General features: G+C 36.1%; 1 protein-coding gene across 1 annotated transcript in view; it reads left to right on the forward strand.

The window, feature by feature from the left end:
• The window catches only part of LOC138332536 (ras-specific guanine nucleotide-releasing factor 1-like), a 208050-nt gene that overhangs the window by 77191 nt on the left and 114611 nt on the right, over window positions 1-16248 (forward strand). Inside the window, exon 3 of the mRNA XM_069280541.1 lies at window positions 1389-1418. Coding sequence (XP_069136642.1) covers window positions 1389-1418 — 30 coding nt within the window. The remainder of the gene's footprint in view (window positions 1-1388; window positions 1419-16248) is intronic.

Raw genomic sequence — 16248 nt, forward strand, 5'->3', positions numbered from 1 at the left:
ACACGCTTCCAGTAATGGTCAACCACGCTGATCGGGCCATGCTGAGTGTGATTGTGTAAACACACGTCGTGTCTATGTACGGGTAAGTCACAAGTGTAAAGTGACGCTAACTAGGAAGCCTGACTTGAGAGCATTATTAAACAATTCATAATTAACAGTCATTGTATTATGTTCCAATAGGCTTGCGTATACCGATCGCGATATGTGCAGGTAAACCAATCATGTGTTACGACAAACCACGGTGAATTTCTATTGTTTAACATGGTATATTTAAGGTAAACCAATCATGTGTTACGACAAACCACGGGTGAATTTCTATTGTTTAAATGGTATATTTACCCCCCTAAGTGATTTGTTTCAATTTGAAATTTTGACTGAAATTAAATTTGACTATTTTTTGCTCTGAATATCAGTTCGAGGGACCAGGAATTGACTTTGACTGAACCGGAATTTCGAGTTATCGAAATATGAGTCATCCGATCTTAAAATACATATACAAAGAAGGGGAAAAAACGGGACTTCAAAATTAATTCAACTCAACCGGAATTTCGAGTCAAGCGATTTTGAGATAACGAGTTTCAACTGTATATACATGTAACACTGGTGAATACTAGCTGTAATATATACCTCTTGGCTAGAGAGAACTTCAAAATGTAGCCCTGGTGAATACTAGCTGCAATATACCTCTCGGCTAGACCATAAGTGATAATTAGTTAGTTTCAAAATAACTAAACAAGTGAAATAAATACCATATCCAACACCCACTCTTGTGTAACCTCTGTATTTTACCTGTGGTTCACACTACTGTATGATCAAGATTATATCGACAATTAATCCTTAGTTATTTTCAAAAACAAATTTTTGAAGATAACTATAAACAAGTGAAATAAATACCATATCCAACACCCACTCTTTAGTGACCTCTGTATTTTACCTGTGGTTCACACTACTGTATGATCATGATTATATCGACAATTAATCCTTAGTTATTTTCAAAAAAAAATTTTTGAAGATAACTAAACAAGTGAAATAAATACCATATCCAAAACCCACTCTTGTGTGACCTCTGTATTTAACCTGTGGTTCATACTACTGTATGATCAAGATTATATCGACAATTAATCCTTAGTTATTTTCAAAAACAAATTTTTGAAGATAACTAAACAAGTGAAATAAATACCATATCCAACACCCACTCTTGTGTGACCTCTGTATTTAACCTGTGTTCCTAACTTCTGAGAGTGTATGATCATGAGTTACATTGACAAGTAATCCTTTGTTGTTTCAAAATAACTAAACAAGTGATATAAATACCATATTCAACACCTTGTTTTGTGTAACCTCTGTATTTTACCTGTGTTTCTAACTCTTGTGTGATCTTTCCACAGCTTGTGAACTGGGGAGGGTACCGGTTGGAGGTAGGCAATTGCCTGGAAAACTTTTCTACTTTCTTTTCACTTACCTGAATGTATGATAGCACTGGCACTTATTATACATGAATATATTCATATATAATTACTATTATTATTATATACCTGGTTGTATTGTCTGATGTTTTCTAATAGTGATTTAAAGGTGTATAATTCAATTATGTAGTTACAGAACTAAACAAATTGCATGTTTTTCTTTATAAAGCAAGCATGCCTTCAATCAAGTTTTTTTTCTTGAAATTAACGTCACTTCCTTTTAAATTTATCATTATCTGTCACTCAGCATTTGTCTTTGACTTTTCAAAGACATTGTCTAAAACTTTAGAACATAATTTCCCATTTTGGAATCCACATCGCATAACCTTCATCAATGTCTCTCTTATTGATCATCTCTCTGCAAAATTTATTGCTAGCTTTGAAGGTCCCAATGACTATTAGAGATAACTTAATGTTGATATCAGTAAATGTTAGATCACAGATCACAATTATAGCAATATTGGCATACAACCAGGTATGATTATTTGATGATTGTATTGGCAATATCCCGGAAGTATGTGTATACATATATATTCTCTGTACCTACTGGCTAGAAATCAACCAATCAGCTTCACCGAAATTCCCGCATCAAGATAAATAAGAATATTTTCAGACATACTAAAGAGTACAGCTGTGCAGCCATTAGTCTTCCTTAAAATGATCAGCTGTAGCTAAGGAACAGTGAAAATGTATACAGATGCTGCACTTTTTCTGATGAGCTTTTCACAGATATTGTCTTAAAATATATGTTTTATGTCATTTCTAACATTAAAAGGTTTTCTAAGTTTATCCACACAAACCTTGTGAATTTCTATTGATAACTTTAAGTTTTTTATATGCACATTATTGAACAGATTCACCCCCTTTGAAAATCACATTTGAACTATTCATGATCTGAAGCTGGTGAATTTTAACTCATTCACCCCTGAAATTTCATAATGAACTAGTCTAACATTTGATTTAGAATAGTTGAAATATGTCTTCCGGGTGAATGAGGTCAAGTATATTGCATAGGGATCATTCATGTAAGCTAGTATACCTATAGTCTTCCAAGGAATCTGTTGCCAATACAAAACATTCTTTACTATTATACACTTGCATCTTGAATGGTTTTTTGAATTAATGTTTTAAAGATATTTTCATTTATCTAATACAGTTGAAGCATGGCAACAATGGCTGATGATCTGTACATATATATAGGTAGATCTCAATGGTGAAGAATTCAAGAATATTCACACATCTCTATTTAACAATAATTGACTTGACGAATGCATGTCTTTAATAATTAAGTGCATGACATAATGGAGAAAATATTATATACAATTATCAACTTGGAATGAGGTTGACCGATGAATTTCTAGACTCACTTAATATTGCTGATGATGGTCCCAGTCTGCTCCAGATATAATCTTTCCTTTTCCCAAGCCTTCATTATTTCATCTTTCTATTTTTCGATCATCCCCCAAGACCCTTTTATCCAGAATTCAAGAGATACTTTATTGTATAACTATGAAAGCATTTAATTAAGTGTTAATAGGTAAGATTTTCAGTTCTGAAACAATTGAAGGAGGAGAGAATGCACAGTGACAAGTTTTCAATTTTGAAAGTTGGTAATTCAAATAAAAAAAAAATCCATCTTCTTTTTGAGAAAAAGCAGCAGACAAAAAAAAAGAAAAGAAAAACTAGCTAAGCCCTATACGATAATTCATCTTATTTCTGTATGCTTAAGATATACTGCATAATAACTTATTTTCACATGAGATTAGGGGGTTGCGGTGGCCGGATGATAAACATGTCTCGACATAAAACCACAAGCCCTCAAACTCTGGGTCGCGAGTTCGAATCCAAGGTGGGGCAGTTGCCAGGTACTGACCGCTGGTTGATGGTTTTTCTCCAGGTACTTTGCATTTTCTCCACAAACAAACCTGGCACATCCTTACATGACCTGGGCTGTTATTAGGATTTTAGCTAATAAAACCTACATCATGTGTAATTCAATTTCATGTATTACACGGACAAGTAGAAATAGTGAAAATTAATTACTGCAAAAAATACAAAGATCAATCAATTGCTACAAAATTTGTCAATTATACCGTAATAGTAGCTAGAATTATACTCTAAATCACAAAATTATATCCTCACAAAAACAACTTGGATAGGAAAATGCAAAACTAATGAGGCGCCACAAAAATTAGTAAGTTTAAAGTATTGTGCTCAGCAAAGGAGATAATCTTATAAAATGGTGGATATATAGATAGGAAAGATATGGCAATACATGTTGAAATATATAATTTTAAATAAAGCAAAATTAAATCATCAAAAAAATTATAAGACATAAAAAAGTGAAAATAAGAAGCAGCGGTAATAAGGTAGAGTACAGTCATTTTATTGCTGAACAAGGGAGATAATCATATAAAAGGGTACAAGACCATAAATATGTGGTTGTTTAAATATGTGCTTGTTTAAATGTTATGACATTTGAGAAATAATCTACAGATTCTCTCTGAAAGTCTAGATAAAAATAATACCACAGACAGGGAACTACCGACAAGAGATGTATCATTTAAATTTCTGTCTGAAATTTCAGGTCTTCATGAGATATTAGTGAGAATTTACATGTCTGGGATACAAAATGGCTTTTTCTTGCCCGTTTAGATCGCGGCACTTGTGGTGTCTCAAGTCATTTATTGCGGACGTTATAGACGTGCGATAATCTTCTAGTCTTTATAGCAGGTAGTCATCAGTGTGTATAATGAAAGGGATAGCAGACATCTGTTACCTACAATATATATACAGTTTGTCCTAGGGAATTGTCAACCGCAAACAGCATGATATGATTATTCTATGGAAACAATAATTGTTAGATCTTCCATATTCTATAGGAAATAGAGACAACAGTCATCTACATTACATAGGCTAATGGAGAAAACAGTGCTGTATAGGAAATAAGACAGATCCTTGGTATTGTGTAGACTATAGAACAGATCCTGGGTATTATAGACTGTAGGACAGATTCTTGGTATTGTGTAGGCTGTTCAATAGATCCTTGATATTGTGTAGGCTGTAGGACAGATCCTGTGTATTGTGTAGGCTGTAGGGCAGATCCTGTGTATTGTGTAGGCTGTAGGACAGATCCTGTGTATTGTGTAGGCTATAGGACAGATCCTGTGTATTATGTAGGCTGTAGGACACATCCTTGGTATTGTGTAGACTAAGACTATAGGATAGTTTATGTGTATTGTGTAGGCTATAGGACAGATCCTGTGTATCCTGTAGACTATAGGACTGATCCTTGGTATTGTGTAGACTATAAGACAGATCCTGTGTATTGTGTAGACTAAAGAACAGATCCTGTGTATTTTATAGGCTGTAGGGCAGATCCTGTGTATTGTGTAGACTGTAGGACAGATCCTGTGTATTGTGTAGACTATAGGACAGATCCTATGTATTGTGTAGACTATAGGACAGATCCTGTGTATTGTGTAGACTATAGGACAGATCCTGTGTATTGTGTAGGCTATAGGACAGATCTTGTGTATTGTGTAGGCTATAGGACAGATCCTAGGTATTGTGTAGACTATAAGACAGATCCTGTGTATTGTATAGACTATAGGACAGATGCTGTGTATTGTGTAGACTAAAGAACAGATCCTGTGTATTTTATAGGCTGTAGGGCAGATCCTGTGTATTGTATAGACTGTAGGACAGATCCTGTGTATTGTGTAGACTATAGGACAGATCCTGTGTATTGTGTAGACTATAGACTATTGTGTAGACTATAGGACAGATCTTGTGTATTGTGTAGGCTATAGGACATATCTTGTGTATTGTGTAGGCTATAGGACAGATCCTAGGTATTTTGTAGACTATAGGACAGATCCTAGGTATTGTGTAGACTATAGGACAGATCCTATGTATTGTGTAGACTATAGGACAGATCCTGTGTATTGTGTAGACTATAGGACAGATCCTGTGTTTTGTGTAGACTATAGGACAGATTCTGGGTATTATGGACTGTAGGACAGATCCTTGGTATTGTGTAGGCTGTTCAATAGATCCTTGATATTGTGTAGGCTGTAGGACAGATCCTGTATATTGTGTAGACTGTAGGACAGATCCTGTGTATTGTGTAGACTATAGGACAGATCATGTGTATTGTGTAGGCTATGGAACAGATCCTGTGTGTCCTGTAGACTATAGGACTGATCCTTGGTATTGTTTAGACTATAAGACAGATCCTGTGTATTGCATAGACTAAAGGACAGATCCTGAGTATTGTGTAGACTGTAGGACAGATCTGTGTATTGTGTAGACTGAAGGACAGATGCTGTGTATTGTAGAGGCTGTAGGACAGATCCTGTGTAATATTTAGACTAAAGGACTGATCATGTGTATTGTGTAGACTATAGGACAGATCATGTGTATTGTGTAGGCTATAGGACACATCCTTGGTATTGTGTAGACTATAGAAGAGATCCTGTGTATTGTGTAGACTATAGGACTGATCCTGTGTATTTAGTTGACTATAGGACAGATCCTGTGTATTGTGTAGGCTATAGGACAGATCCTGTGTAATGTGTAGGCTATAGGACAGATTCTGTGTATTGTTTAGACTATAGGACAGATCCTGTGTATTGTGTAGACTTTAGGAAAGATTCTGGTATTTTGTAGACTATAGGACAGATACTGTGTATTGTGTAGACTACAGAACAGATCCTGTGTATTATGCAGGCTATAGGACAGACCCTGTGTATTGTGTAGACTATAGGACAGATCTAGAGTATTGTGTTAATTGTAGGACAGATCCTGTGTATTGTGTAGTCTATATGACAGATCCTGTGTATTTTGTAGACTATAGAACAGATCCTGTGTATTGTGTAGACTATAGGACAGATCCTGTGTAATGTGTAGACTATAGGACAGATTATGTGTATTGTATAGACTATAGGGCAGATCCTGTGTATTATGTAGGCTATAGGATTGATTATGTGCATTGTGTAGGCTATAGGACAGATAATGTGTATTTTGTAGACTATAGAACAGATCCTGTGTATTGTGCAGGCTATAGGACAGTTACTGTGTATTGTGTTGATTATTGGACAGATCCTGTGTGTTGTGTAGGCTATAAGACAGATTCTGTGTATTGTGTAGGCTATAGGACAGATCCAGAGTATTGTGTAGGTTGTAGGACAGATCCTGTGTATTGTGTAGCCTGTAGAACAGACCCTGTGTATTATTTAGACTATAGGACAAATCCTGTGTATTGTGTAGACTATAGGACAGACCCTGTGTATTGTGTAGACTATAGGACAGACCCTGTGTATTGTGTAGACTATAGAACAGATCCTGTGTATTGTGTAGACTATAGAACAGACCCTGTGTATTGTAGACAATAGAACAGATCCTGTGTATTGTGTAGACTATAGGACAGATCTTGTGTATTATGTAGACTATATGACAGATTCTGTGTATTGTTTAGGCTGTAGGACAGATCCTGTGTATTGTGTAGTCTATAGGACAGAGCTTGTGTATTATGTAGACTGTGTGACAGATCTTGTGTATAATGTAGACTGTATGACAGTTTCTGTGTATTGTGTAGACTATAGGACAGATTCTGTGTATTGTGTATACTATAGGACAGATATTGTGTGTATACTTTAGGGCAGATCCATTGTGTTATGTAGGCTGTAGGATAGATCCTGTGTATTATGTAGACTGTGTGACAGATCTTGTGTATTATGTAGACTATAGGACAGATCCTGTGTATTGTGTAGACTATAGGACAGATCCTGTGTATTGTGTAGACTATAGGACAGATCCTGTGTATTATGTAGACTATAGGACAGATCCTGTGTATTGTGTAGACTATAGGACAGATCCTGTGTAATGTGTAGACTATAGGACATGATCCTGTGTATTTAGTTGACTATAGGACAGATCATGTGTATGTGTATTTAGTTGACTATAGGACAGATCATGTGTATTTAGTTGACTATAGGACAGTTCATGTGTATTGTGTAGACTATACGACAGATCCTGTGTATTGTGTAGGTTATAGGACAGACCCTGTGAATTGTATAGACTACAGGATAGATCCTAGGTATTGTGTAGACTATAGGACAGATTATGTGTATTGTCTAGGTTATAGGACAGACCCTGTGTATTGTGTAGACTATATGACAGATTCTGTGTATTGTGTATGTTATAGGACAGATCCTGTGTATTGTGAAGACTATAGGACAGATTCTGTGTATTGTGTATGTTATAGGACAGATCCTGTGTATTGTGTAGACTATAGGACAGATTCTATGTATTGTGTAGGCTATAAGACCAATCTTCTCTATTAATGCATCATCAGGGCTTAAAGTGTTCAGACATATCTGATATCTAGTTGAATCATCTGTTGAATAAGATCTAGTATACACTGTACTTTTAGATATAAGTTTACCAATAAAATTAGTGTTGACATCCTCCATTTCTATTTTGTTGTTGTTGCTTTTATCCATGATTTTCACATCCGTCATTAACTCTCTACCTTGCTGCCAGTTCCTGTCTAGGGAATATGCTGCCTTTTTGTAACTGAGATGGAATCAAAACCTCCAGTTGTTGGGTATAGTTCTGTTGCAGCCCTGGAATAGTAACAGAATCGAGTCGCTGTGACAGCTCATTGACGACAGCGCTAGCGCCTCCTGTCAGAATTTTTCAGCAGCAAAATAAAACTCATACGAGCAGAAGATGAGGGATTAGTATGGTGAAAGGATAAGAGTATATATAAATAGAATCGTAGTGACTTCAACAACAACATATAGATCAATGAGCTAGATGTACCTGGATCCTCAAACTGTCCCTTGGGGCCTGCTTAGCTGAGTGTAAAACTGTAACAGTACATGGTATTGATGTACATCTGTTACGATGTTACATGTGTTTGCTCTTGTCATTTTCATTGTTAATGCATTTTCATTTCACTGTTATGCCCTCAAAAGTTTGTAATCTCTTAAAAGAATGTGTTAAAATACAATGGTACTGCACTGAAAAGTCCACTCCCATTTTGATGATCGATGAATGCTTTGTACTTTTCAGACTATGCAAATAGTGATGGATTAGATATGTTTTGTGCTTAAGAAAAACAAATTTGAAATTTTCAATGAAATTAATCAAGTCTATACAGAAAATTAATTTTAAAGGTTATATCCTGAGCTTGGAGTCTTGTTCAGTTCTGGTTTTAGATGGTTGTTAGGGGCCATTTATTCCTTACAAGAATAGCTAGATAAATCTTAGAATGTCTACTTGTTAAACAGTTTAATAGAATCTTTCATCCCCTCTTGGATGAAACAAGAGAATCTCAACCAAAGGGGTTAATTATTCTGAAGTTGTCAATCACGAAGCTTCTGCAAAGATCTCTCCTAGCTAAATGTCTTCACCCAAGGGTGAGATAGAAAAATCTCACACCAGTGAAATTATGGATATTCCTGTTGGGTAAGAAAAATATAGGTATCTTGCACCTTGCAAAATTTAAAGCCAATGAAATTTCTTGGATGCATTTCTAGGGTTTCCCACTTTAGGACACCAAAAACAAACTTTAGCTGTAAGTTGTACTGTTATATGATGCATAGTTTGTGAAAGAGATATAAATAATCTTATAAACAAAACAAACAAATCTTACTCAAGATTGTAAAGAATATACACAAGATGTTCACAACTCCAACATTGAATCTACATCTGCTTTAATTTATAACTATGCTATCCTTATTCTGTTCTCTTCTTAGGACCCATTGGTGATTTGTGATCCTGAATTGGAACTAATGTAGCTTACAACCTATTGATCCAGCCAAAAAATCATTAAACAGAAATTTCATGTGGATTTCTGAAACAAAATGCCAAAAATATGAATAGGATACATGACACAAATAAATAATCAATTACATTTAAGTATTTGATATATCAATTGTTTGTTTATTGACTTGAGGTGAAGTTAAATATGCATACAGTACATACAGACATGTATCATATTGCTACCAGTATTTAACATACATATGTTAATTCTATATAGATGTATATATATTCTTTTTTTATAAATGAGAACTAATAAAGGCATTGCCAGTTGTTTATAATCCTTTTTCCATTTTTTGAAATGAAATTTGATGAAATTGAAATTAATTCTGAGTATTGCTGCAATTGAAGAAATATACATTTTAGTAACGGCGACCTTTGTAGCTGACCTTTTGACCCCAAATTTAACCAAGGCTGTGTTACCTCCTAAACATGTCAAGTTATTGTCTGGGAAGCTACATTCAGACAGAAAGACATTTGGACAGACATACAGACGTTGACAAACACTATACTACTACAATTGCCATCCTCCAGCTTCATTGAAAATAACCCAAACAAATTCAACATGACGTTTTGTTTTGAGTATGTAGCCATAGTTTGATACAATAAACCTATAACCTTGACCTTCAGGTATTCCTCAGGTGTGTATTACTGATGAGGAAGCACACCTGACCTGACCAGGTAATTAAGTGTAATTAAGGCGATACACCTGTAACGATCCTGAGCCAGGTAGATTGTATTGTTTACAGTGAAGACTGTCGTCCTGTAACCAGGACGATTTACCTGAAGTAATTGGAGAATGATTACAACGCCTGCAATCTCAGCTTTGACAACTTTATTGATCTTAATGTAATCGAGTATTGTTACCTTGGAATTTTATTGTTTTGTTTACTTTTATTTGAGCATAAATTTCATTAAAACTAATTAATGGGTTTTGCAGAAATGTCAAGTCTAAGATGTATCTATTGTATAAAATATTCTCTTGAAATATTAGACATTGTTTTCAGAATTAGAAAAGAGACATTTGCATGGATAATAGGTAAATTTTTAATTAGCTAGGCATTAATCATCAGAATATTGATAGATTCATTTCATATATCAGTTTATTTTAGCTACATGTTGTAATGTACTGTCTTTTTCCTAACATACTACTTTCTTCCTTTATTAAACGTCACCTTTGATATTGCCTCACTTTCTGGCTGAGACACACCATAGTCTATAACAGTGGTAGTTTCTGCTCCTGCTCTAAGGGCTCAGCATAAAGGGTATGGGAGACTGGCTTGTCCTTTTTAATAAAATGTGACCGAGAAGGCTCGGCTTGTTTTCCATGAAACGGCTGCCTTTTAGCTTTGTACTGGTGGGAATTTCACTTTACCTCAGTTGGTAAAGCAGCTTCCTAAGTAAGTCGGGGTCATGGATTCGAGCCAGGCTGGTGGCACTCTACAATTTCATTCTGTTACAGTAGGAAGAAGTGGAAATTAACACCATAAAGATACTGTTCTCTTATTTTGATTATTTTCAAACTGACGGTAATTGCTAATTGTTAAGGTGAATATTTTTAATATGTGATTGATGGGTAGGTGAGAGTTTGTTTTCGTTCACACTTGTAATGCAGGTTTGTTAGTTTTGTAATAAGAGAGGAGAAAATACATTGACCAGACTGGGACTCAAACCTAAATCCACTGAACGCTAGCCAAATGCTCTACAGGCTGAACTACTTGGTCACAAATGATTAACCCAGTCCAATTGCACTATAGTTTAAACTGATAAGCCAATTCTTTTTCTGGCTTAGATTAATAAAGAAATGGAATTTGGGAGCAAAATAGTAAAAATTTCTTTTGCAAGAGAGGATGACATACTGATATAATATATTGTAGTTTCTGAAATGACATACAGGGGAGGCGGGAGGGGGAAGAGGTTAGGCTTTGTGGCAGAGTGGTTAAAGTGTACCAACATTTTTATATTACCACAAGTCCAAGCTATAGGGGCAATACACCGGTACATACAGGTCAACAATTGGCAGGTACTGAACACAGGTCAATGTTTTTTTCTCCAGGTACTCTGGCTTTCCTCCACTTCCTAAAACTGTTATGTCCCTAATTAACTCTAGCTGTTAATAGGAAGGTAAATTAAAATAACCAAACAGATATGTATGTACTATAAAGTCTGCCATGGTTGATGAGGGAAATGAAATATTTGAAAATGAAAATATCTTACTTTAGGTAACCCTTTTGCACTCTTTAGATCGAAAGAGCATGTTTCTGGCAGATTTCGTGAAAAATAGAATTAATCGTATAATGGCTCTTCAAGCTGCTTGTAGAACTGTTTGATACAGATAGCAGCTGCAATAAGGAATCTCCAATTTTAATATGATATTGCTTCCTCTAGCTGTTTATTTGAAGCTACTTTTAAACGACTTGTGTTGAATGAAATTTAGATGAACTTTGTCTGTATTAAAGCAATTGTAAAAATAAACATATAAATTTACACCAATCTTGCATCTTGGGTAGTGAATTGAAGTCAGTAGATTAAAATTTGCTTTGAAATGTGAAAGAAATTTTAGTTTGTCAGTAAAGAACTGCAAATTAACATTCAAGTCATGGCAAACTTTCTTCAATCTAGTCTACTTTGTAAACATATTCTGTCTTTGTATATTACAGGGTTAATTCCCTTGCGAGTAGGGACTCATTGTGACCTTATTATTTTGTGGGCGCAATTCACGTCATTTTTCCGAAAAATATGATGTTATTGGTATGCTCGTAAACCTATGATATCAAAATCAATACCTACCCACAAGTAAAGAATATTTCCGAGTGAAACTAATACTATTACAAGATGTCTCCAGATCAAGAATGAGGGACAATAAAATTTTATCCAATTTTCTCCAGTCAGACATGGCTCACTGTATCACTGCTGAGACTTGGTTGACTTTTCATGGGACTTAATCATTGGTAAGATGATTGCAGTTTGAGATTTCGAAAATAAACTGTGAGATTAACAAATAGAAGAAAACATAGATTTAGGCAATTAAATCTTATTTTGTCACAGTGATTTTCTGATCATGACTATCATACATGTTTTTGTCACAATTTATTCCTGATAATATCAATCTTGTTAAGTGTGTAATATCTTTCTTGTTTAGTGTTACATTCATTTCCTGATAATATCATACCTGTTTATTAATTTTAATTGTCACAGTGAATTCCTGATAAATTTTCACAGTGATTTCCTGATAATATCATACATAGCTATTGTCACAGTGAATTCCTGATAACATCATACATGTTTATTGTCACAGTGAATTCCTGATAATATCATACCATACCTGTTTCTTGTGACAGTGGATTCCTGAAAATATCATTCCTGTTAATTGTCATTGTGAATTCCTGTTGATATCATACCTGCTTAATGTAACAATGAATTCCTGATAATATCATATCGTTCATATGACATTGAATTCCTGATAATATCATACTGGTAATTAATATAAGATTGATTTCCTGTTTAAACATCATTAATGTTTCTGTCATAGAGATAACCTAAATGACTATAAAATTTCAGGAAAATATCTTACATAGGTATACTATTCCATCTTTGCATATTACAGAGTTAGTTCCCTTGTGGATAGGTATCGATTGTTACGTCATTATTTTGTGAGTGCAATTCACGTCATTTTCTCCGAAAAGTATGATGTTAATTACACTTGCAAATACATGTCGTCATAATCAATACCTATCCGCAAGGGCAGATAACTCTGTTATATGCAAATCCAGAATAACTTTTGATGAAAAACTCATTATTAATTTAATATTCATTCCTTTTGTTAAGATTTCTTAAATTGCCTCATACAATTTGGAGATTGATTTTTTCAAGTTTAAGATAATGCTGAGAGCCAAGACAATAGAAAATTAAGACGAAGATTCCATATTTAGCAGGAATCTGATCTGTATCCATGACTACTATACAAGGTATAGTTTTGTCTTGTAGGAATCAGAAATTCATCTTTGTACATAGTCGCATGATTTTCATTCCATACAACCTATTCATCTTTGGTTGATAAACTTCAGATTAATAGTGGCCAAACAACACTGTCTCTTGATACAAATTTTTTGTATGATTTTATTGGAAGTACAGCTTTACATAGAAAGATAACCAGCCTTTTTATCGAATCGCTGACAGGAATTTCTTGTACAATTATTTCTCACCAAGTGTTAGTTGTGATGTGGTCGTTAGCGCTAGGATCTGTATAGAGGCACTCGCCCTGATTCCTGGAGCACTGTTTTACATGCTAATGACACTGATGTATTAAATCAGTTAGAGATGTTCACAGGAGCATGGCTTCGTATTTGCAACCATTTAAAAAAATAAAAAAAAAATGCTTGTACACGAACTGTAGTGTTAAGGTCTTGATGGCTTCCCACTTTGATTCCATGTTGCATTATTTTGCATTGATATGAAATTTGTGTTAATCTATTCAAACAAAATTTGGAAGCAAACTAATATTGCTGAAACAATAAATTATATTAGTTGTCTTGCCGCATCGGTAAGAGGCATCTTTAAGAGCGTCAAACATTCTATCATATATAGCCTTCCACTTCTGGGTGACAAAGTTTAGGACTTGGAGCTGTTGTGAGTATAGTCAGATACTGGCAGTAGGTTGGTGGGTCTGCTTAGAGAACTCCAGATATTATCAATCAACTGAACCTGTTACATCCATGAACAACTTTGCTTTTACAGTTTTTAGCTCACCTGGCCTGAAGGGCCGGTGAGCTTGTCATGAAGCGTTGTCCGACATCCGTCGTCCGTAGTATGTCCGTCGTCCGTCCGCCGTCAACATTTCCTTTAAATTGCTACTAGTCATAGACTTCTGCATGGATTGTAACCAAATTTGGCCGCAAACATCCTTGGGGGAAGGGGAACAGAACTTGTATAAAGTTTGGCTCTGACCCCCCGGGGGAAGGAGGGGCGGGGCCCAATAGGGGAAATAGAGGTAAATCCTATAAATCGCTACTTGTCCTAGAGTTCTGCATGGATTGTAACCAAATTTGGCCACAAACATCCTTGGGGGAAGGGGAACAGAACTTGTATAAAGTTTGGCTCTGACCCCCCGGGGGCAGGAGGGGTGGGGCCCAATAGGGGAAATAGAGGTAAATCCTATAAATTGCTACCTGTCCTAGAGTTCTGCATGGATTGTGGCCAAATTTGGCCACAATCATCCATTGGGGAAGGGAAACAGAACTTGTATAAAGTTTGGCTCTGACCCCCTGGGGGCAGGAGGGGAGGGCCAAATAGGGGAAATAGAGCTAAAACCTATAAATCGCTACTTGTCCTAGAGTTCTGCATGGATTGTGACCAAATTTGGCCACAATCATCCATGGGGGAAGGGAAACAGAACTTGTATAAATGTTGGCTCTGACCCCCTGGGGGCAGGAGGGGCGGGGCAAATAGGGGAAATAGAGCTAAAACCTATAAATCACTACTTGTCCTAGAGTTCTGCATGGATTGTGACCAAATTTGGCCACAAACATCCATGGGGGAAGGGAAACAGAACTTGTATAAATGTTGGCTCTGACCCCCTGGGGGCAGGATGGGTAGGGCCCTGTAGGGGAATTAGAAGTAAATATTCGAATTCCTTCAGAAAAGAAACAATGAACCTGTATTTAGAACATTACTTAGCATTACAAACCAGGTGAGCGATACAGGCCCTATGGGCCTCTTGTTAGGTTATCTGACCCGAAGGGTCAGGATGACCTATTGTCATCATGCACCGTCCGTCATCGTGCGCCGTGCGTAAACTTTTCATTCAATGACTTCTTCTCAATAACCGAAAGGCCCAGGGTACTAATATTTGGCCTGTAGCATGCTGGGTCAAAGGGCTATCAAGTTTGTTCAAATGAATGACCTTGACCCTCATTCAAGGTCACAGGGGTCAAAAAGGCTAAAATCTTTAAACGACTTCTTCTCAAGACCCAGAAGGCCCAAGGTACTGATATTTGGCCTGTAGCATGCTGGGATGAAAGGCTACCAAGTTTGTCCAAATGAATAATCTTGATCTTCATTCAAGGTCACAGGGGTCAAATAGGCTAAAAATCCTTTAAACAACTTCTTGTGAATAACTAAGAAGTCTAGAGACCTGATATTGGGCCCGTAACATGCTTGGTTGAAGGGCTATCAAGTTTGTTCAAATGAATGACCTTGATCTTCATTCAAGGTCACAGGGGTCAAAAAGGCTAAAATCTTTAATTAACTTCTTAAGAACCAGTAGGCCCAGGGTACTGATATTGCGCATGTAGTATGCTGGAATGAAAGGTTACCAAGTTTGTTCAAATGAATGATCTTGATCTTCATTCAAGGTCACAAGGGTCAAAAAGGCTAAAATCTTTAAAAGACTTCTTCTTCAGAACCAAATGGCACAGGATACTCATATTAGGCATGTGGCATGCTGAGATGAAAGGCTACCAAGTTTGTTCAAATGAATGACCTTTACCTTCATTCGAGGTCACAGAGGTCAAATAGGCTTAAATCTTTAAACGACTTCTTCTCAAGAACCAAATGGCACAGGATACTCATATTGGGCTTGCAGCATGCTTGGATGAAGGGCTACCAAGTTTGTTCAAATGAATGACCTTGACCTTCATTCAAGGTCACAGGGGTCAAAAAGGTTAAAATCTCTAAACGACTTCTTAAGAATAACTAGGAGGCCTAGAGACCTGATATTGGGCCTGTGACAATGGGATGAAGGGCTACCAAGTTTGTTAAAATGAATGATCTTGATCTTCATTCAAGGTCACAGAGGTCAAATATGCTAAAATCTTTAAACGACTACATTGTGTTGTGCTAATAGTCAGATGACCGTTAAGGCCCATGGGCCTCTTGTTACTATATAGTGGTACTGTGCGTAGCAACCACCTGTCTAATGTGGCTAACGGCCAGTCATTTTAGCCCCGTCAAA

Source organism: Argopecten irradians, chromosome 10 (assembly GCF_041381155.1).
Source record: "Argopecten irradians isolate NY chromosome 10, Ai_NY, whole genome shotgun sequence".
Taxonomy (NCBI): Eukaryota; Metazoa; Mollusca; class Bivalvia; order Pectinida; family Pectinidae; genus Argopecten; species Argopecten irradians.